This window comes from Maniola hyperantus, unplaced genomic scaffold (genome assembly GCF_902806685.2).
Source record: "Maniola hyperantus unplaced genomic scaffold, iAphHyp1.2, whole genome shotgun sequence".
NCBI lineage: Eukaryota > Metazoa > Arthropoda > Insecta > Lepidoptera > Nymphalidae > Maniola > Maniola hyperantus.
The window spans coordinates 77,233-101,236 of NW_027188979.1; the positions used below are offsets into that span (position 1 = coordinate 77,233).

At 41.2% G+C, this 24,004-nt stretch overlaps 2 protein-coding genes across 2 annotated transcripts; one reads left to right on the forward strand and one right to left on the reverse strand.

The window, feature by feature from the left end:
- Positions 1 to 1,505: 1,505 nt before the first annotated feature.
- LOC138404606 (uncharacterized) lies at positions 1,506 to 3,326 on the reverse strand. The gene has a single exon (XM_069509174.1). It carries the CDS (start codon positions 3,324 to 3,326, stop codon positions 1,506 to 1,508), a length of 1,821 nt encoding a protein of 606 aa, XP_069365275.1.
- A 4,296-nt stretch (positions 3,327 to 7,622) lies between these two features.
- Positions 7,623 to 23,721, forward strand: LOC138404603 (uncharacterized). Its single transcript, XM_069509167.1, has 11 exons — positions 7,623 to 7,968; positions 8,350 to 8,530; positions 8,632 to 12,599; positions 14,640 to 14,795; positions 15,161 to 15,355; positions 16,081 to 16,284; positions 18,839 to 19,075; positions 21,308 to 21,798; positions 22,417 to 22,515; positions 22,952 to 23,176; positions 23,701 to 23,721. Exons 1-11 carry the CDS (start codon positions 7,623 to 7,625, stop codon positions 23,719 to 23,721), a joined length of 6,123 nt encoding a protein of 2,040 aa, XP_069365268.1.
- The last annotated feature ends 283 nt before the right edge of the window (positions 23,722 to 24,004 follow it).

The following is a 24,004-nucleotide window of genomic DNA, read 5'->3' on the forward strand; positions in this document are numbered from 1 at the left end:
CAGGTTTTGGTAGGAAGACCACTTTCACTTCTCTCCAGGCCATTGGTATGTATTTGTATGCTATGCAGGCCTTGTATATTGTTTCCAGCCATGGTGTCAGTTGAAGTTTTCCCCATTGTAAAAGTGCTGGGAAAATGGTGTCGGTCCCTCCTGTTTTGAAAGGGTGGAAGGTGTCAATAGCCCAGCTGATTCTATCTCGCGTGACTATGTTGTTGGCAAAGTCCCAATCCTCTTCTATTGGATGGTGACCAAGGGTGCTTCCCCAGTCTGTTGAATCTACTATTCTACAGCCAGGGAAGTGTGTTTCGATGAGCGTTTCGCTTATCTCTTTGTCGTCCTTGGTGTATGTTCCGTCCGCTTTCCTCAGTGAGCCGAGTGTGCGGGTGTTGTCGTTTGCTAGAATCGGTGTATGCGAGCAGCAGTATCGTTTGATTCTATGCTTGTGCAGAACTTATGCCAGGAAGCTTTTTCCTTTTCCCTGACGCGTTTATTGTATTGGTATTGGGCTTCCTTATAGTTGTCCCAATCTTGTTCTTGCTTGGTGTTTTTGGCTCTGTTGAAAAGATGTCTGAGTTTTTTCCTCATTCTTTCCAGATCAGGACCCCACCAGTTGTTTTTCGATGGTTGCTTTATGTTGTTTTTCTTTAGGGGACAAGCTTGTTCATAGCTTGTCTTAATATATTTCGTTAGTTTATTTACGTTTTCTTCGATGTTGGCGATATCATCGATGTCTTGTGGTTTATTTACGCCTATCTGATGTGTCAGCAGGCTTTTGTATTTTAATCTGTCGGTTTTTCTTGGGTTTCTCCTTGGTACGTGTGGAGTTATCATGAGATCTAGCTCGTAGCATATCCGCCTGTGGTCAGATAGTGAAGGCTCGTCACTGACTCGCCAGTTTTTTACCTGATCTGCGGCTCTGGTTGACGCTAAGGTTATATCAATTATGGTTTGGTACCTACTCGTCACGAAGGTCGGTTCGGTGCCTATGTTAATAATTGTTAGGTTAGTGGTTAGTATATAGTTCACAAATTGCTCACCACGTTTGTTGTTGACTTTGCATCCCCATAGGTTGTGATGCGCGTTGCTATCGACAGAGATAATTAAATCGATGTCGTTATCCTCACAGTGTATTACAAGTTCCACCAGTTCTTTTGGTGGTATTTGGTCTTCGATGGGCATGTATATTGATGCTAGAACCACCGGTCTTGGCGGTCGCCCCATGCCTTGTTGTATTCCATTATTTATTTTGACTGCTGTCAGATCTCTGGAACAGTATTGTGTTAGTAATAGTGCTGTAACACAGCGTGGAATGTAAATGCATGTTCTCGGTGGTTCGTCATTACTGTGTGAATAGATCTTACCATTACAGCTTCCGAAACCACATATGGTTTTTCCCCTGACCCACGGCTCCTGGATCAGGGCGATGGTCTCGTCTTCAACCTCCAGCTGCCTTCGTAGTGTGGCCGTGGCGAGGTGTTTGTGCTGGAGGTTGGTTTGTAAAATTTTTATTTTTCTGTCGCCCTCTGTGCCGGGGGTAGTTCGGCAGGGGCAGTTTTGTCTGACGCGTTTTGTTCCGCCTTTCTCTCCCGGGGTTGTATAGGGTTAATCCGGGAGTCCGCTAGCAGTTCCTCGATGTTGCCGAGGACTGCGCTTACGGAGGGCTCAGGTGTTGCATGTAGCTGTCTGGTTGGTTCATCCACATCCATGTCACCACCCACATCAGGCTCCTCCCGGTTTTCAGGCTCTGAGCTATGCCCGGGCGGTACATCACTCAGTCCTTCATCCGTGAAGAACCTGACGTAGATAGTGCCCGTGGAGTAGGCGACCTTCCTTTCGCGTTCTATGATCTTTGGCAGCTCTTCATTGGGTATTCCTAGAATCAGGAACACCCCGGGAGGGCTGCTGGTCGTTCTGCTGTAGCTGAACAGGGTCCACTGCGATACGTCATACCATGGGTTTTGGTGAGATAGGACTTTGTGTGCACTTTGTGTGCCTATCTCTCCGTCGTAGTCGGGGACGAAGAGTCCCGATCTGACCCGGACTGGTATATCGGTCTGAGGTATCACAGCGAGCCTCGTTCCGCTCCTAGGCGATGTTAGTTTGGGCACCACGTTGACAAGCCAGCTGAGGGCTTTGTCATCGTGGCACCACATTTTCAGTACACCCTCACTGAGGAAGGCTTTTCCCTCGAACGCCGGGGCGTATCGGGTCTGGCCTGGTGCCAAGAGTTCGATACAGGCCGCGAAAATCGCTTTCTGTATCTGACCCTGTATGGAACTTGCCTCAGTTTGGGTAAGGTCTGTTCTAGGTGTTATGGTTATGGCTACGCTCAAGTGCGACTGGGCTGCTCTAGCATAGGAGCCCTTCGCATCTCGAGTTTGCCCGCCTTCCGTCCGTGCGCGTTTGTATTCACCCCGGGGTGAAATCGTGTCATCAAGTCTGTCTCTTTTTTGGGGTTGGCTCGATGACGGTCCGGGGTTATTTTGTTTGGCTTTCCCTGGTCCCCTGTTTCGCTTCCTAAACCGAGGGTGTGCCCGCGATCTAGGTGGATTCTGGGTCTCAGGTATGTTTGTTCCAGTTTTGTCTGTTGTCTCTGTTGTTGTTTTTGGGGGTCGGGCGGTGTTGGAACCGCCAGGGCCCGTTGCGCCCCGCACCCGGATGGGGTTCCCGTCGGGGTCAGTGTGACCACCAACGTTTGCCCTCTCCTTGGCCACGGTTTGCCCAGCCCTGATGGTGGTGGTGCCCGACTCACCCGAGGCTTGTGGGTTGTGGTCAGAGGCCGGTCTCTGCCCGTCCGCGTGTTCACCCGCGAGGCGGTTAGGGGTTGCGCCAGTGTCCACGAGAGGACGGTCGCCACTTAGTGGTGGCCTCCCTTCGCTTCTCCTTTTGCCTCCCCCGACCAGGTCGCTGGTGTCCGCAGTCAGGCAGTCGGAGTCTTTCCGCTTCCCGCCTTCGTCCCTAGTGTCAGTCGGTCGGTTGGCATCTGAGTCCGTCTGTCTGTCAGCGTATGTGCTCGTGTGTTTCTTGGTCCGTCTGTCTGTCCTGTTTCCCTTCTTTTTCTTTTTGGGGGCCACGAGCGTCCATGCGCTTGCGCTAGCAGGCGCAGGGATCGCTGCGGCTATGGAGGACATGTCCGTGTTGCTCGCCGAGGTCGTTGGTAACATCGTTGTCGTTCCGATGTTTAGCGGTTCTATGCCCCCTCCTGATACGGTGGGGCAGCCTGGGCCCTGGGCGCCGTCCGTGGACGGCACCTGGGTGCCAGGGTGGGATTTGGGCGTTAAGCCGCTACCCACCAGGAGACCGATACGTGTTTTTAGATCCGCCATTTTGGGTTTAAATGTGTTATCTGAGTAGTGTTTGTGTGTGTATGTATGTGTGTAAGTGCTTGTGGAGTGTGCGGGATTTTAGGGTGGTTTGTAGGGAGTTTAATGGAGGGTTGTTTGGATCGGAGTCGGATGGTGGGAACACGGGAGTATGGTCTAGGCTCTGCTCAGGTGTTGGGAGTGGTACCGTAGCAGTTCCTTCTTGTCCAGGGTCCAGGGGACACCGGCAATCCGCAACCCCGCCGACCCGCCCGGTTGCATGAAGGATGCCTCGTTTAGCCTAACTAGCGAATGAGACGTGGGCCACCTTAAAATAACGGCTGAAACCCAGAAACATTAACTAGCTCTGCCACGCCGGGTAACTACTACACCACAAAAACTACACCACACTTGCCAGTATTCCATACCAGATAGATACCAACATGCACTGCATCACGGGGTTTACACAAAGCATCATTTCACACACCATTTACTACTCTTCACGTTCAGAGGCAGTGAGAGTCCAATCAGAAATATTAAGGATCTTTTAACTCTCAGATAAAACCCCGAAATCTTTTTCTGCAACTTTTACAACAAAGCCTAATTGTGGGTATTAAAATTGGAAAACTTTTCTTCTTCTTTAAACAAATTAATATCATCTTTTCTTGTAACTTTATCCTTTTATAAACCAGGCTAATGTGGGCATTATTTGCAAAACTGTGGGCATAACTTTCAAAAATGTGGGCATGTGCTCATCCCACTTCTGATGTAGGCGCGCTAGGCACGTACATCAGAAATAGGAAGGAGAATGACCGATAATTATTATTATTAATCCTCAGCCGACATCAGAACGTATCAGAACGTAGTAATTAACCACTAGGTACTTTAATCAATGATCTTTACAATTAGTTCTCAGCACTTTAAACAACCTATTGGATGAGTCGGGATTTACTTTCTTAAAATGAACCAGGCCGCATATGTGAACTAACGATATTCTTGTGTTATCAAATTACATGGACTATCCTCAATTATTATCATGGAAACTCTCACGTATAGCACAGGGAAACTATCAACGCAAGGTAACGAGGTAAACCTAACCTAACCCTACCTAGGTCGCCTCCAACCACCCCTCACAACGACCCCTCACCTCACTCTAACCTAATCTCAACATCATCATCATCATAGCATCATCATAGCATCATCGCATCATGTGATTAGGGCACAATTGCTATTGCAACCTCTGAATCAAATCACTAGCCATTTCTTTATCTGATCATCTAAAGACAATCTACCACTGGTTCGGAATGCTACAGCCTACCGCGAGAAGAGCGAGCAAGAAACTCGCGTGGCGACTAGCTCAATCATCAATCTCAACGTCATGAACACTCTTAAAATAATCATTGCATTGACACTCATTATCTAAACCAGATCATATTATTGACTCCTCTTTACTAACTCGCAATATCACAATAGCTCTACCTTATCCACTCTATGCGCGTCTACATACCGAATGCCATAGCATCGTGCGCTACGGCGCCTCGAACACTATTCATCCAGGTATGCAATCGCCACACTATACCTACGCGAATCCCACTCAAGGGATCGCCAGCTCGTGCCCCGTTTCCTCGAAACCACCAGAATGCAAGCTATTCGATCTAATGGGAAACTCATTGTCTGATTACCCTACCTCTTGTGTAGGGTAGTGTCTACCCTACACAAGAGTCATCAATGATTCTTAACCAAACGGGTTATACGTTTCTAAAGCGGGTACTATCAAAGTTAACTGCAAATTACTATCACACTAAACTATCACTTTAAACTAATTATTATCTCAACTGCCGGTTTATCTCCAATTACACTCTAAATTACTAGCGTTTGCAGAAATAACCTTAACGGATGTCATTATAATAATCTATCCACTGAGCCAACCGTTAACTCACGAATTACTCTAATATGCACCAATATAATTAATATTCCATATTCGTCTAACAACTACGCGAACATTATTAATAGTGCTTTGCAGACAAAGTCACCGGATAGCATTAAAGGTTAGAATTACTTTAAGGTTACGATTTAACACAAACATTCTACATTATCACAATCACAGAATTAAATATCACGATCATTATTATTCACGCTAAAAGCTACCTATCTCGAATTACCTAAGCTAATCTGAATTCTAATAAAAAGGCTAGAGTGAATTCTGAATCAGACAACCTACGCGTGTCTGTCAAAATCCAACTCTGCCGGCTAATCCAAGATGGCTTCTTTTCACAGAGTAAAGCTTCCTTCATGCAACGTTTCTTTTCACGGAATCTATGACAGTAAAACCTATTATAACATTGACACGCCTACAAATTTATCAAGAAATTTATTTTGACAAAAGATACTATGTATCTGCCTCATAGACATAAGAAACAAATAGGTTACAAGACCCAGCTATTTTTAGCTCAAATTATTCCGGGAATTGTACATCTAGTACAAATAATATTGACATAATTAGTAATAGTACTAATTCCAGTTTTTTAACATCGGATACAAATTATTCTAATAATTTGGAAATAAATTCTAATAATATTATTGACAATAATAGTAATAAGATAATTTTAAACTAAGTAGTGTCCAATAATTGGGAATTGAATTGAGACAACAGATAAGCAATGTATAATTAATCTTGTACACCAAAATATACAGGGCTTAGTCTAAATCTAAGCGGAATAGTTGATGAAGTGCGCAGCGATCACATAATCCTGAATGTGAATGATGTTGGCTATATGGTGTATCTTTCAGCCAAAACTTTAAGTGCTTGTGCAATTGGAAGTAGAATCAAATTACTTATCGAAACCCATGCAAATAACAGAGAAAACACTACTCAGCTATATGGTTTTATAAGCAAAGAAGAACAACAGTGCTTGAGATTGCTAGTTAAAGTAAGCGGCGTTAGCTATAAAACTGCAATGTCAATTTTGAGTAAATTAACTCCAGAACAGCTATTTTTGGCAATTATGAATGAAGATAAAGTAGCACTCAAGATGAGTGGCCTTGGCCTGAAACTCATAAATCGAATCATCACTGAATTAAGTGGCAAAGTGAGTAAATTAGAAATAAATAACAACAATTTTCATCCAATCAATGAAGATGCCCTTTCAGCATTGATCAATCTTGGGTATGAAAAAATGAAAGCTTATGATACGATAAAAAAAATACAAGACGAATCGCCAAATCTGGATACTAAGGATATTATTCGCATAGCGCTTAAGGAGCTCTCAACATTATGAAATCAATATCGTGCGATAAAGAATATACTGAAGATGCACGCAATATCAACATCAGACCTGAACAACTTGATGATTTTGTCGGACAAAAAGACTTAATACAAAATTTAAAAGTGTTTATAAATGCTGCAAAGACGAGAACTGAAGCTTTAGATCACGTTTTATTATATGGTCCTCCAGGACTTGGCAAAACAACTTTAGCGCAAATTGTCTCTAAAGAGTTAAGGGTCAGCTTTCGCGCAACTTCTGGTCCTTTACTTAGTAAAGCTGGGGACTTGGCTGCAGTGCTTACCACTTTAAATGCAAAAGATGTTCTATTTATCGACGAAATCCATAGATTAAATCGCAGCATCGAAGAAGTTTTATATACTGCTATGGAAGATTTTTGCTTGGACATATTAGTAGGTGAAGGTCCATCTACTCGCACTTTAAGGATAGATCTACCACCATTTACGCTAATCGGAGCAACTACACGGCTTGGATTACTTTCTGCGCCACTCAGAGATCGTTTTGGCATTCCTTTGCATCTTGAGTTTTATTCTTTTGAGGAGCTAGTCGATATTATAAAAAGAGGCGCAAGAGTTCTTTCTGCTGAAATTGAAGAGGGTGCCGCGCGGAAAATTGCCTGCCGTGCGCGCGGCACTCCAAGAATTGCTTTGAGGTTACTCAGAAGAATAAGGGATTTTGTTGAAGTGAGAGATGATAAAAAAATCACTTATGAAGTCGCCGATTCTGTATTGCTAAAATTGGGTGTAGATAAAATGGGACTTAATAAACTTGATATGCATTATCTAAGATTTTTATTCAACACCTCAGGACCTGTTGGAATTGACACTATATCTATTGCACTATCTGAGGATGTTGGCAATATTGAAGAAACAGTAGAACCTTATTTAATCAAAATTAGTTTTGTAAAGCGTACACCAAGAGGACGCGTTCTAACCGACCAAGCAAAGGAGTATTTGAGCTTTCAACATTAAACATCATAATTTATATTGATTAATCGGCATGATATCTATATGCTAACATTTATATATTAAGAATAATGGAGACATATATGTTAACTAATAGCACTGAAACTGTATCTTTGATTGGAACTTCTTCTAATTTAAATATCAGTCCTTCTGATAATAATCCAATTTCGGATACTAAAAATGTACCTAGATCAACAATTGAAACTTCTCCTGATCAAAGTGTAAGTGATGATTCTTATGCAGTGGAAAAAGGACTTCCTGATAATGCGCCCAAACTTGCACCAGGCGAGAGGCCGTTTACAGGTACCAAAGATACACGTGACTGTAGTAAAGTTATAGATCTTGATGATGAAGAAACAAGACGTAAATTCTTTTCTGCTGCTAAAACTGACAAAGAAGGACAAAATGAGCATAGGGGTAAGTATGTTGTAGGCAAAGTTCTTGACGAAGTTATTAGTGAAGTAAAGAAACATTTTCCTCACTATAAAGCAGTAAATCTTAGAACAGGTAGAAAGCCAGGTAAGCCTGAACTTACTGCAAGAGTTATGCTAGACAATATACAAGAAGGGATAAATATAGCTAAATTTTTAAATAGTGATGTGTGCAAACAATATAACGTAAAAGCATTTACATTGTTACTACCTCCAAGCGAAAAAAGAGGGATACGTCTCCGAATTGACGAACATGGAACAAAAATTTACGAAGTGGCAAATGGGTCATATGAGATGACTCTGAAGTAGCATGTTGAAGGAAAGGAATGTAATATTAAAATTAACATTTATGATAATGGCTCCGTAGAACTTATTGAGAGTAACGGTGTTACTAAAGAGCAATTGGCTGCAAATAATCTAAAAATAGGAAGGCAATATGAAGCAAAGCCTTTACATGAAGCGTTAGTATCACAATTGCCACAAACACAATTACAACAAGGCTCTGAAGTAGTAAAAGTTTTGCCACAATCTTCACAAGTGCAACAGATGTGAGCATAACGCGAAAACATCAAGCTTCTGCTGCTCACAATAGGTAAAGTAGTGAAAATTCAGTATAAGTTGCTTGCATCATCCAGTCTTTATTATGCAGCCACTTGGCGCACCCCACTAAATTGGAAGATTATTCGTTCACGCAGCTAATATTACTACTCGACACTCATTTTAAACCGCGGAAGTGTTCGTATGCCGAGAGGGCAAAGTTCTACGGAGCGGTAATACAGCCAGAAGAGACCTTGCCAGAATGGGCGGCACGGTTACGTGGTCTGGCGACATACTGCAGTTTCGGCACTGCTTTGGAGCAGAATCTCACCGATCGTTTCGTCCTGGGTTTGGGTCCAGGTCCAGTACGTGACAAGTTATTCGAGCAGGACGCGGCAAACTTGAAACTGGCAGATGCATTAGACGTGGCGCAAAAAGCAGAGAGTGCAAGGGAGGCGAAGAGTATACCGACTACCACGGGTGCGGTCGTCATCAAGGAGGAACCCATTTATAAGGCGACTTATAAGAGCAAGAATGCCGGTGGTGGAGGCTCGCGAAGAGGAGGCAGTGAGGGCCGGTCGGGCCGGGCGTCTTCATCGAGCGAGCGGAATACTGCTCCAGGCTGTTTTGTTTGTGGGCTGAAGCATGCTGGAGAATGCAGATTTAAGGAATATAAGTGCAGAGGATGTGGTGTCAAAGGTCATTTAAAAAGGATGTGTAAAAGTGCGGTTTCACGGGTTCATAATATCGATAGCAAAAGTGAATCGGAAGCTATGTGTTGTGAGGAGTGTCAAAGTTTTAATATAAGGTATGTTAAGCCTATTAAACTTAATGTAATGTTAGACAGAGTTAAGATTGCTATGGAGCTAGATTCTGGATCGGGGGCATCGGTCATATCAGACAAATTATACTACGAAAAGTTTACAAGTTTCGCATTAAACCCATGTGCCCTGAGAATGTGTTTATATAACGGACATAAAATCTCACCATTAGGATATTTTGAAACAAATGTACAGTATAATGGCGAGACCAAAAGGATTAAATTTTTTGTTGTAAAAGATGGTGGTCCGCCATTATTAGGCCGAGATTTCATGTCTGCTTTTAATCTGGCTTTAACAGTGAAAGTAAACAACTTATGTGACGATACGGAAGTACAATCATTGTTGGAACAATTCTCTGATTTATGGCGCGATGAATTAGGTACTTTTAAGAATTTCAAGGTTAATTTAGTGTTAAAAGAAAATACAACTCCAAAATTTTTTAAAGCGCGTACAGTTCCATTCGCTTTAAAGGAAAAGGTCGAAAAGGAATTAGAGAGGTTAGTAGGCTTAGGCATTCTAGTGCCAGTTAGTAACTCCGAATACGCAACGCCAATCGTACCTGTTTTGAAAGAAAACGGTACGGTGAGAATAGCTGGGGATTTTTCTGTTACTTTAAATAAAGACTTAATAATTGACAAATATCCTTTGCCTCGAATCGAGGAGGTATTCGCAAAATTAGGTGGGGGGAAGCACTATTCTAAATTGGATTTAAAAAATGCTTACAATCAATTTGTGCTCAGTGACTCATCGCGTAGCCTAACAACAATTAATACTTCAAAAGGACTTTTTCAATATACAAGGTTGGTTTATGGTTTGGCAAATGCCCCAGCCATTTTTCAAAAATCAATGGAAGCACTCCTATCGGGCATCGAAGGGGTCAGTTGTTGGCTCGATGACATCTGTATAACAGGACCAAATAAAAAAGTCCATTTAGAACGACTACAAAAAGTTTTGAGTAGGCTGGATGATGCGGGATTGCGCTTACGAAAAGAGAAATGCGAATTTTTTAAATCTAGTGTTACTTATCTCGGGTTCACTATTAATAGTAGCGGGCTTCAGACTAGCGTAGATAAGGTGAAGGCTATATTAAATGCGCCGGAGCCGACCAACGTCGCGGGGGTAAAAAGATTCCTCGGTATAGTAAATTATTATAGGAGTTTCATTCCGAACGCGTCCGCCGTGATGGAACCACTGCATGAGTTATTGCGCGCTGGCGCAGAGTGGAAGTGGACGGAGCGTCAGCGCGCGGCCGTGCGTCACGTACAACGCGAGCTGGCATCGGAGCGCGTCCTAGCGCACTTCGAGCCGGGCGCGCAGCTCGTGTTGAGCGTGGACGCCGGCCCGGCGGGACTGGGCGCGGTACTCGCTCAACGCGATCACGAAGGTCGGGAACGACCCATAGCCTTTGCGTCTAGGTCGCTAGGAGCGAGTGAGCGAAATTATAGCCAAATTCATAAAGAAGCTACGGCCATAATATTTGGAGTAAAAAAGTTTCATCAATATCTGTACGGCCTCAGCCAACCTTTCATATTAAAGACAGATCATCGTCCGTTAGTGTCGATTTTTAATAACAAAAATGGCATTTCGGTAACTACGGCGCTACGTTTGCAAAGATATGCGATCATTCTTTCGGCATATAATTATGTAGTGCAATATACGTCCAGTGAGAATAATGTTGTTGCAGATTTTTTCTCTCGTGCACCGTTAAAAGAGACTTTATGCGAAAGTGATAGGGAATTTGATTCGTATGTGTCAATGAAATTTATAGACGCCGCCGTGCCCGCAGTCAAGGTAGAAGATATAATTAAAGCAACTAAAGAGGATAAAACCATTCAAACGGTACGCAAATACATGTCGGAAGGCTGGCCGAGAAAAATACACTGTAAATCTATTTTACCTTTTTTTCAATGCAAGGCGGACCTTCAATTCGAACAAGGAATTCTACTGCGTGGACATAGGGTCGTAATTCCAATGGCGTTGAGGCCGCGCGTATTAACAGAACTGCACAGTACCCACCTCGGAATCATTAAAAGTAAGAATAATGCGCGGGAACGATTCTGGTGGCCTAATTTGGATACAGATCTGCAGCGTTGGATAGGCGGGTGCAGATTGTGTGCTAGCTTGCGTTCCGCGCCGCCCCGGGAGCCACCGGCGCCGTGGCCGGCCGCTTCGGGGCCCTGGCAGCGCATTCACATCGACTATATGACTATAGGCCAGCGCGTATACCTAGTTGTTGTTGATGCATACAGCAAATGGTTGGAATGTTTGTACATGCAGAATGGAACGTCATCGCAAGCTCTAATTTCTAAATTGAAATATATTTTTTCCACATTTGGAATTGTGAACTGTGTGGTCTCCGACAACGACGCTAAGGTAAACTGTAAAGAATTTAATACGTTTTGTTCCAACAATGGTATCAAGTACATGACGTCACCTATTTACCATCCTGCGAGTAACGGGCAAGCGGAAAACTCTGTACGCACTTGTAAAAAGATGTTAAAATGTATATTGAGCGAGTCATCTTCTCAGCATATTGTACACGAAAAATTATTAGCATACTTGTTCAACTACAGAAATACTGTACACTGTACAACCGGAGAAACGCCCGCTAAGTTGATGTTCGGCCGTAACCTACGAACGAGATTAGATTTAATGTTACCGAGTGACAAAATAAAATATAATTTGAATTCTAATTGTGAAAGGAAAAGATTTTTTGAAAGGGGAGATATAGTTTGGGCTAGAAGTTACGGGGCAAGAAAGGAAAGTTGGGAATTATGTACAATAATAGATCTAATAGGAAATAGAATGTATAAATTACAAAAAGTAAATGATAATTCTAGTTATATTATCCGACATATAGACCAGCTTATTAGATATACCGGAGATACTTCCCAGGAATTAGGTGAAGTGATGTCAACATATTGTCCCCCTTCTTCTCCACCTGCCCCTAGACTATCATCTAACGGTTCTGTTGAGCACACACAGGCTCAGCAGTGTGCGGCGAGCCACGGAGTAGACGAGGCGGTGGCGATGGGGGAGGATAGTAATTTAGAGGATAATGTAGAAGAGGACGAGTGTGAGCGAGGGTCTGCGAGCATGCCCCCACGCGCTGATAGTTCCCCGCATCCTGAGATGCCACAGAGCCAGGCGGCGCCGGCACCGCCCGAGGAGAGCCGGGAGGCGGGCACGGTGTCCCCGCCCGCAGCGGTGATGGCACCGTCGCTCACACCCACGCCTCGCAAGCAGTTACGTCCCAGACGTAAGATAGATTATAAGTTTTAATTCAAATTGTAATGGTTAGAATTAAGTTTTCTGGATCCCAGTGTCTGGGCACTGGGATGACACCTCTGGGCACTGCCGTCATAAAGGAACCAGTGTCAGCTACTTGAATGACAGCTAGCCTGACAATCGTCATCCCGCTGCTTGTTAGCGGGATCTAGAGATACCGCGAATGAATCGCGGTATGACGGTTCGCGGTGGTATGACGATAACCTCGTCATCCCGCTACGTGTTAGCGGGATCTATGCTAAGAGATACCGTGACGGTATGACGGTTCGCGGCGGTATAGTAATTCGTCATCCCGCTACGTGTTAGCGGGATCTAGAGATACCGCGGCGGTATGACGGTCTGCGGCGGTATGACGGTTCGCGGTGGCATGACGATAACCTCGTCATCCCGCTGCTTGTTAGAGGATGAGATACCGCGAATGAATCGCGGTGTGACGGTTCGCGGCGGTATAGTGATTCGTCATCCCGCCACGTGTTAGAGGATGAGATACCGCGGCGGTATGACGTAGAGTCAGCGTTAGCTATAACACAACACTTTTATACTCACCAAATCAGTTTGCTTGTAAGCAAGCAAACTTTCCTGGATCCAAGTAGTCAAGGCACTGGGATGACATCATTCTTGGTCCCTTATATCACAACGTTCGTACAGTTGCGTTTTAGGTTAGGCACTGATGCATTACTTCCAAAACTTTTTTACCAATCACCGCAGGGGTTTCAGCAATTGCAATCCCGGCACTCCGCATAACTTCTAGTTTTGCACCAGCACTTCCACCACTGGAAGAGATGATTGCTCCAGCGTGTCCCATACGTCTTCCTGGAGGTGCTGTTTGACCTGCTACAAAACCAACGATTGGCTTTTTAGTCTTTTCTGTTTTCACAAAATGTGATACATCTTCTTCTTCGTTTCCACCTATTTCACCAATAACTACAATACCATGAGTATCGTCATCTTTTAAAAAGAGCTCCATACAGTCGACAAATGTCGACTGTATGGAGCGATCCTATCCTATGCCTTCCTGCCTGCCTGGTCGCGCGTCTTCCGCATATGCTGCCGCAGCACCGCTTCGCTAGCGAGACACGGGTGGTCGCGTGCCGTCGATATAACGCCATCGCGTTACCCGACCCGGTGCCGCGCCGTCCTCTATCCCTCGTACGGACATAGAGGACCGTGTGGCGCACACGGTCCTCTATGTCCACAGAGGGTACACGCGGTCATGGCGGTAGGCCCTATGGATAGTGGTAGCTATAGAGCCTATAGCTACCACTGCGCGCGCGTATAGAGGCGGGTGCGGCCTGGCATAACTATGCGCCACTCTGACCGCACGGTCAGAGTGGCGTACTTAGTACGCGGGACCAGGAGTGTACGGGTAAACATCTCGGGCCTTCTTTAGCGTTAGACATATTTCAAATGTTAACTACTTACGAAATTATAGCTGAGCAGTGCTAAAATAAGGAGAAAAAAAAGGTGAGAATTACGCAAGCAGAATGGGCAAGGGAAAAAGGGTTTTCGAGGCAATATGTCTGTTCTTTAGTAAAAAAAGGAATAGTTGAGCTGGAAGATGGACTTATTGACCGAGAACAAGCAAATGAAGCGGTAGCAGCAATAAGAGATCCAAGTCAACCACTGAGGAGAAAAGAGCGCGGAGAAACACTTTCAACGATATTGCTAAAAACGCGAATAAAAAATGAAACCGAGCGTGGTAAACTTTTGGAAGCTAAAGTGAAAGCTGAAGTAGGCAAATTTGTGTCAATTGAAGAAGTAAAAACTGAAGCATTTAATGTAGCAAGAGTTGTTCGTAATAATTTGCTTAATATTCCAAATAGGGTTTCAGCACTACTTGCATCACTGAGTGACACTGAAAAGATTCATATGGCGCTAACCGAAGAGATTACAAACTCATTACAAGAATTATCTAATACTAAATTTCAAATATAAAAACATTTTGAATATAAAATGGCTGATAACTTAAGTTTGGAGTTAATAAAGTGTCTCATTAATCAACCTGGATTAGATGTTAATGTCAGAGGATTAAATGGAAAGACACCACTACATTGCGCTATAGAATTTGACGAATTAAGCATGGTAGATCTGCTACTCACAAAAAAGAATATCAATCCTTTTGTTGAGGACAATGAAGGCAAAACCTCCTTAGATTATGCCAAAGAAGGTAAAAAAGCAGAAATATTACAAGCGCTAATTAATAACAAATACGGATCAGAACAAGATAACTTACTTCATTTAGCTGCAATGATAGGTGAAGTTAATGCAGTTAGATATTTGATAGGAAAAGGTGTTGACGTTAATGTACGAAATGCTCTGCATCATACGCCATTACATCTAGCAGCAGGCATAGGACATGCAGAAGTTGTAAAGATTTTGATAAGAGAAGGAAACGCTGAAATCAGACACCAATGCACTATGCAGTTAATAATAAAAAGTTGGAGATAGTAAAGTTACTGCTAAAGCTTGGAGCAGATGTAAATAGCGCGCGCATGGGACAAAATTCAATGAAATTGTCACCTATTCATATAGCTGTAAATAATACTAATTACGATGAAAGAGACTTATGTCTTGATATCCTCAAATGCTTAATAAAGGAGCCTACTGCTCAAGTGAATCTACAAGACTACGAAAATAAAACACCACTACATTACGGTGAAAGACTTAAAACAATAGAGGTCTTACTAACGCGAGAAGATATAGACCCTCTGGTAAAAGACGATAGCGGTAAAACACCATTTGATTACGCTAAAAATAGACCTGAAATAAAGAAGGCTTTGATGAACAATAAGTATGGTTATGAAAAGAATAGTCTACTCCATTTAGCTGTACAAACGGGAGAAATTGAGCTTGTAGATGCAATTTTAAAGGAAGAAATCGATATTGATATTGTAAATAATAAAGGTTTATCATCGATTTACCCTGCTGCGGAAAAAAGGCATTTACATGTAGTAAAGTTATTGCTGAAAAAAGGAGCAAATTATATACCTGTTTTACATTTAGCAATTAAATCAAACAATTTAGAGTTACTTAAAGTTTTATTTACTGAAAAAAATAGGGCATTGCTCTGCAGAGATACCGTTGTTAATTTTCCAACCCTTCATAATAAATATATAGCACAGAGAGAAATAGCAGATAAAAGGATGAAAAAACATAATAATATTATCTGCATCTGTATTACAGTCAGCGCAATAGCAGTAGCAGTGTATATAGGGTTAATAACAACAATAAGCAGTGTAATCATTTTTACAACAATAACAGGGGTATTTGCGCTTGTTATAGCAATAATGATAAGTGAGATGAGCAAAAGATATATAGAAAACGAATTTCAGAAAAAGATGTTTATGGAATTGGAGGAGTGTGGAGGAATAAACTCTACTGTTAACGATATTGAGATAGAACCAATTATGAGTAGATGCAGACAATGATATACGCTAGAGCTTTTTCTGAAGGTTTAAGACCAGATCCAGAGCTTAAAGTATCAGAGTGGGCGAATGAGTATCGAGTTTTAGCTCCAACTGCAGCATCAGAGCCAGGAAAATGGAGAACGGAAAGAACTCCTTATTTAAAAGAGATCATGGATTCATTATCTCCATCTTCACCTGCTGAAAAAGTAGTATTCATGAAAGGAGCGCAGATTGGAGGAACAGAAGCAGGTAACAATTGGATAGGCTATATTATAGATCAGACTCCTGGTCCAATGTTAGTTGTGCAGCCAACAGTTGAAATGGGAAAACGTTGGTCAAAGGGAAGATTTGCACCGTTAATAGAGAGTACGCCATGTTTAAAAAGTAAAGTAAAAGACCCAAGGTCAAGAGATTCAGGGACTACTGTACAAAGCAAGGAATTTCCAGGTGGAATAGTAGTAATAACTGGAGCAAACAGCAGTGTAGGACTGAGATCTATGCCAGTAAAGTATCTCTTTCTTGATGAGATTGATGCGTATCCAGGAGATTCAGGAGGAGAAGGAGATCCAGTACTGCTTAGTATTGCTCGAACTAATACATTTGCACGGCGAAAGATTTTTTTAGTATCAACGCCAACGATTCATGGAATAAGCAGAATTGAGAAGGAATTTGAAGCAACAGATAAGAGATATTTTTTTGTACCATGTCCACATTGTAATTACTATCAAGTTCTAAAGTGGTCACAAATAAAATGGGAAAATAACGATTCAAGAACAACACATTATGTCTGCGCTGAATGTAGCGGCAAAATAGAAAATCATCAAAAGACAGAGATGCTTGAGCGTGGAGAATGGAGGCCTACTAATAGAGTAAAAGGGGAGAAAAAAGGATTTCACCTTTCAAGTCTTTATAGTCCAGTTGGCTGGTATAGTTGGCAACAAGCAGTAGAGGACTTTCTCCATGCAAAGGAAAGTGAACAATTACTGAAAGTTTGGATAAATACCACTTTAGGAGAAACTTGGGTAGATAAAGGAGAAGTACCAGACTGGAAGCAATTATTCAACAGAAGAGAATTTTTTCCCGTAGGCACAGTACCAAAAGGTGAAGTGGTTTTGACAGCAGGAGTAGATGTTCAAAAAGATCGGTTAGAAGTAGAAGTTGTAGCATGGGGAAAAAGCCGTGAAAGTTGGTCAATAGACTACCGAGTATTTGAAGGAGATACAGGAAGTGGAGAAGTATGGGGAAAGCTTTCGGAGCTCCTCAATCATCATTTTATCGGTGAAAATGGGCTTGAATACATGATAAGCATGATGGCGGTTGATGCAGGGTATGCAACGCAGGAAGTTTACAACTGGGTGAGAAGTCATCAAGGCTCTGGAAGAGTAATGGCGGTGAAAGGTGTAAATAAAGCACTAGTGCCACTTAGCAGCCCAAGTAGAGTAGATATAACAGTTGGTGGTCAAAAGCTAAAGAGAGGAATAAAGCTCTGGCCAGTAGGAGTATCAATATTAAAGTCAGAGCTTTTTCAATTACTTAATATTTCAAAAGGAGAAGAAGGAAAAGCTCTACCTGGATATTGTCATTTTCCCGAGTATGCACCTGAATATTTTAAGCAGCTAACAGCAGAGCAATTAGTCAGCAAAGTGGTAAAAGGATACACCAAACAAGAGTGGCAAAAGGTAAGAGAAAGAAATGAAGTATTAGACTGTAGGATTTATGCAAGAGCTGCATCTATTGCGCTTGGAATCGATCGTTGGCCAGAGAGTAAATGGAATAGTTTAAGTGAAAAACCAGAAAGTAAAAAGCCTAAAAAAGTAAGACAGAGTAAGTGGCTTGGTAATCAAAATGTACAGTGAAAAATATTTAACTCAAGTTGAGAAAGCAATTCAAAAACTGCAAAGCGGAGAAAGAGTTGTCTCAATTGCATATGGTGACCATGTTGTGCGGTACGGGGAAGTTCAAATAAAGGATTTATTGGAGCTCAGGCAACGAATAAAAGCGGGGTTAAAAGTTGCAGGCATGAGGCCAAAGAGGAAAATTGTTTTTTCAACGAGTAAAGGAATTTTATAAATGCTGCTCAAAACCTTCAAGCAATTATTTAACAAACCAAAGATAAAAAGCTCTGCATGGGATGCAGCAGGCTCAGGAAGAAGATTTTTTCACTTTCAACCAGAGTTAGGAAGCATAAATAATTTACTTTCTCAAAGCCTTGGGCACTTACGTAGCCGCTCTCGGGATATGGTAAGAAAAAATCCATATGCAGCAAATATCATTGATACAATAGTAAGTAACTCTATTGGAACAGGAATAAAACCGCAATCAAAAGCAAAGAATGCAGAATTTAGAAAGAAAGTGCAAGAATTATGGCTAAGATGGACAGATGAAGCAGACAGTAGCGGGGTAAGTGATTTTTATGGATTACAAGCTCTAGTATGCAGAAGTATGATAGAGGGAGGAGAATGTTTTGTACGTTTAAGAACGAGAAAGCTGGAAGATAGATTTTCTGTACCATTACAACTGCAAGTACTTGAGTCTGAACACTTAGATAATAAAACAAATCAAACTTTAGCAAATGGTAATGTAATAAGAAACGGGATTGAGTTTAACAGGCTTGGGCAAAGAGAAGCATACTACCTATTTAAAGAACACCCTGGTGAAAGTATGTTTGGAGAATCAGTGAGAGTGCCAGCAAATGATGTTTTACATATTTATAGACCATTAAGACCTGGGCAAATCAGAGGGGAGCCTTGGCTTTCTAATATACTGCTGAAGCTTTATGAGCTTGATCAATATGATGATGCAGAGCTGGTGAGAAAGAAAACTGCAGCAATGTTTGCTGGATTTATTACGAGACTCGATCCAGAAGCAAATATCATGGGAGAAAGTGAAAATAATGAGCAAGGAGTGGCACTATCAGGTTTAGAGCCAGGAACAATGCAGCTTTTAGACCCAGGAGAAGACATAAAATTTTCAGAACCGTCAGATGTTGGAGGAAGTTATGAAGCGTTTATAAGACAGCAACTCAGAGCAATAGCGATTGGTACAGGGATAACATATGAACAGCTAACAGGAGATTTAACAGGCGTTAATTATTCATCCATTCGAGCAGGATTGATAGAGTTTCGCAGGAGGTGCACGATGTTACAGCATAACATTATGGTATTTCAGTTTTGCCGTCCTGTATGGGATAGGTGGTTAGAGTTAGCACTACTTTCTGGAGAGCTAGACATAGGTGAAGAATGGACAAAGGGAAAAGAAGGAGCAAAAAAAGAAGTAAAATGGATACCACAGGGATTTGATTGGGTCGATCCGCTAAAAGATCAGCAAGCACAGCAAATGGCAGTAAGAAATGGATTTAAGAGTCGATCGGAAGTAGTATCAGAAATGGGTTACGATGTATAAGAAATTGACCAAGAAATAGCAGAAGATCAAAGACGTGCAAGTGAACTGGGCTTAAGTTTTGATTCTGACGTTACGGCCAATCAAGAGGTACTATGAAACAACAATGGCTAAACAGATGTGTAATGGTAGAACCAAGGAGTTTTGAATTACTGTCACTACAAGCAGGAAAGCAGCCTATCTTTAAAAATATAAAACATGCAGTAAGAAATAGTGAAAGAGGAATAATACCGATACATGGAATCTTGACAAAAAAGTCAGAAACTTTTGATGGTTTACTGGGTATGACATCATATGAAAAAATTCATGAAGAGATAGAGAGCGCTTTAGAAGATAAAAGCATAGAGACGATTCTACTTGATATAGATAGCCCAGGAGGAGAAGTAAATGGAGTGTTTGACCTTGCTGATTTTATTTATGAATCAAGAGCAAAAAAGAGAATTATTGCAATAGCAAATGACGATGCGTATTCTGCTGCGTATGCAATTGCTTCTAGTGCTGAAAAGATTTTTCTCACCCGCACTTCAGGAGTTGGGAGTATAGGGGTAATCGCAAGTCATATAGATCAAAGTGGGTTTGATGAAAAACAGGGGATAAAATATACTACAGTATTTGCTGGAAGTAGAAAAAATGATTTAAATCCACATGAGCCAATAACTTCTGAGAGTTTAGAAAATCTAAAAAGCGAAGTGAATCGTTTATATGGAATGCTGGTTGAGCTAATAGCGCGGAATAGAAGCCTCTCTGTAGAGGCAATAAAAAATACTGAAGCAGGGCTATATTTTGGCGAGAAAGCAATAGAGATGGGTCTTGCAGATGGAATGACAATTCTTTCATCTATTAATAAAAACAGGAGTATTACTATGAATGAACAAACTATAAATGACCTAGAAACTGATAATTTAACCAAGTATCGTACTGAAGTTCTTGAATTAATACGATTATGTAATATATCGAAGATGCCAGAAAAGATAGGAGAATTTATTGAGCAAAGCGTAAGTGTTGAGCAAGCAAGGGAGGTTTTAATGGAATTACTTGCAGAAAGAACGAAGAAGACAGAGATACTGAGTGCAGTACCACAGAATTCAGGAGAAGAATTGATGATGCAGGTAGCGAAAAGTCGTAGGAGTTAAAGTATTTTTATAACCGCCGTATATAGCATTGATAAAAGCGGCGGTAATCAGTTAAGGAGAGAAATTTATGAGTTGTATAAGCGAACAAAATAATCTGGGTGACTTATTAAAGTATGAGGTGTCAAGTCTATATTCAAGAGATCAGATAACAGTAGCCAAGGGACAAAATATTAAGCTTGGTGCAGTAGTTGCCAAAAAGACGGAAGATGGTCTTATTAGAGTACTTAATCCCGCTGGAACAGATGGCACACAAACAGCGATAGGTGTAATAGTAAGTGATGTAAATGCAATAGAAAATACTAAAGCGGTAATTATTACTCGTGTTGCAATGTTAGCAGATCATGCAGTGGTGTGGCCAGCAAATATCACTGAAGAACAGAAAGCTGAAGCAATAAAGCAACTTGAAGCACGAGGGATCATTATCCGCAAGGGAGTTTAACTAAAATTAATAAGGAGAAAAAGAATGCAAAATCCATTTACAAATCCAGCATTTAGTATGACGGCACTAACAAATGCGATGAATATATTGCCGATAAATTATGGACGTGTTGAAAATTTAAATTTATTTCCAAGTAGGTCAGTAAGATTTAGACATATTACCATAGAAGAGCAAAATGGAGTATTAAGTTTACTACCAACGCAAGTACCCGGAGCACCAGCAACAGTAGGAAAAAGAGGAAAAAGAAAGGTAAGAACATTTACGATTCCACATATTCCACATGATGATGTAGTGTTACCAGAAGAAGTACAGGGAATAAGAGCATTTGGATCAGAAAGTGAACTTAAAGCGCTGGCAGATGTAATAACTGACCATTTGCAGCTAATGAGAAATAAACATGCAATAACGTTGGAGCATTTGCGTATGGGAGCGCTGAAAGGAATAATTTTAGATGCTGATGGGTCAGAATTATTAAATTTGTACAACGAATTTGAAATAACACCAAAAGTAGTAAATTTTGCACTGGGAACAGCAACAACAGATGTCAAGCGTAAGTGTCTGGAAGTATTGAGGCACATAGAAGATAATCTAAGTGGTGAATATATGACAGGAATTCATGCTTTAGTAAGCCCTGAGTTTTTTGATGCACTTACTTCTCATACTAAAGTGAAAGAAGCATATGAGAGATGGCAAGAAGGAGCAGCGCTAAGAAATGATATGAGGTCAGGATTTGCGTTCTGTGGAATAACGTTTGAGGAATATAGAGGACAAGCAACTGATCCTGAAGGAACCGTGAGAAGATTTATTGACAAAGATACAGGGCACTGTTTTCCACTAGGAACAGCAAGCACATTTACAACATATTTTGCACCAGCAGACTTTAATGAGACAGTAAATACTCTTGGACAGCCACTATATGCAAAACAAGAGCCAAGAAGATTTGATAGAGGGACTGATTTGCATACGCAGTCAAACCCTCTGCCAATGTGCCACCGTCCAGCAATACTAGTCAAGATCGTTGCAACATAGGTAGAACAAATATAAAGCGGTGTGAGGCAGAAGAATGCTTTACCTCTTCTTAGCATATAAATGTTAGTATATAGCGGAGAAATGTGCAAGAGAATATTAAGAGATTATTTAAAGATTGTTTTGCTCATTTAGGAAAAGTAGCTTTGTATGAATCAAAGGATAAGTCATATATGGTACAAGTACTAAAGCAACAGCCAGATAAATTATACGAGATTGGTGAAGGACAATTTGTGGGAGAGATGCTTTTTCTTGAGGTAAGCGTTTTTGATGTACTCAGGCCAATGGTGGGAGATATTTTTGTTATTGATGGTTGTAAATATAAAGTATATTCTCCGCCACTGCGAGGTAATTCAGGAATAGTTTGGAATATAAACTGTACAGTACTTGGAGAGAAAGATGTTTAAAATTGAAGTTAATGAAAACATTGAGAGAATTACTCACGACATTGATGCTAACAAAGCTAAAGTAGAGTTGGCAGCGGTAAGAGCGCTAAACAAAACGGCACTATGGTTAAAATCTCAGGCTGTCCGAGAAATCAGTGAAGAAAAGCAAATTAGGCTGAAAGTAATTAGAAAAAGACTAAGAATCATCAAGTCAAGAAAAAGCACTTTGAAAGTTTTAATTAGAGCATATCTGTATGATATAAATATAAAACAAGCAAAAATAAGAACAGCATTTAATGATGAATTTATGGCAACAATGCCAAGAGGCTATCGTGGTATTTTTAAACGTGTAGGAAGAACAGCACTACCGATACAGGAGGTTAAACTACCACTTGAACCTGAGGCTTCAAGGATAATAGAAAATCTTGTTAATTATGAAGTTGAAAGGATATTTGAAAAATATTTTACACATGAGTTATTTTATGACGGCATTTTGGACTAATTTACATGAGGCAATTTGTAATACGCTAAAGGCAGAGATACCAGCAATTCAAACTTGTGAGGTTTATCCAGCAATCAGGAAAGAATTGATAGCACCAGCAGTATTTATAGAACTTAGTGGCTTTGAAAAAGGACATGATCCAGGAACAGAAGAATTAGCGCTGAGAGCAAAATTTGAAGCACGAATTGTGATTGATAGCACAATAGAAAATGCACCTATTATTGTCAGAGCATTGGCGGCAGAAGTAGCAAGAATGGTAAATAAAAACACTTGGAAAGTGGAAAAAATTTCACCAGGAGAATTTATCTCAGGAGGAGGAGATGATTTTAGGCCAGAGCTCGATGCATATTTAGTGTGGATGGTAGAGTGGGTGCATGAAGTACATCTTGGTGATTCAGTATGGGCAAAGAGTAGTATTCCGCCGAGTACTGTTTACATTGGGTTTACGCCTGATATTGGAGTTGCTAATAAGCATAAATATGTAAAGGTTGGCAAAAATGATGAATAGTTTTGAAGATGCGAACTTACTAATAAAACTTAATAACTTGATTAGAGTTGGCACAGTCGAAGAAGTAGGCTGTGGAACGGCTAAGGTACGTGTAAAAATGATAGGTAATATATTAACAGACTGGTTGCCATGGGTAACAGCAAGAGCTGGAGAAGACAGAAGTTGGTCTGCACCAAGTATTGGAGAACAGGTGATAGTACTTTCGCCATCTGGTGAAATTGCCAAAGGGATTGTCTTACCTGCAATTTATTATAAAAAATATCCTATTCCAGAAGGAAGTAAGGAAGAAGTAAGCGGTTTTGTTTTTAAAGATGGAACAGTTATTTACTATGACCGAAATGGTCGTAAGTTTACAATTTCTGTCAAAGAAGAAGGAGCTCTTGTTTTTGCAGTGAAAGAAACGCAAATGGAAGTAACTAGTAAGGAAGTTATTTTAAAAACGGGAAAATCAAGTTCAAATATAACTGATGAAAAGATTGTCTTACAGGTTGGGAACTCAAGTCTAGAGATTACTGAGAGTGGCATTAAGTTAAATGCGAAAAAAATAGATTTAAACTAGCCAGAGAAAAATGTTAG

Coding starts and splice junctions, on each gene's coding strand:
- LOC138404606 (XM_069509174.1), bottom strand. CDS start 3,326: ATGGCGGATCTAAAAACACGTATCGGTCTCCTGGTGGGTAGCGGCTTA.
- LOC138404603 (XM_069509167.1), top strand. CDS start 7,623: ATGGAGACATATATGTTAACTAATAGCACTGAAACTGTATCTTTGATT. Junction 8,531..8,631: donor TCTTCACAAGTGCAACAGAT/GTGAGCATAACG, acceptor TTTATTATGCAG/CCACTTGGCGCACCCCACTA. Junction 23,177..23,700: donor CGGCAGAAGTAGCAAGAATG/GTAAATAAAAAC, acceptor ATCCTATTCCAG/AAGGAAGTAAGGAAGAAGTA.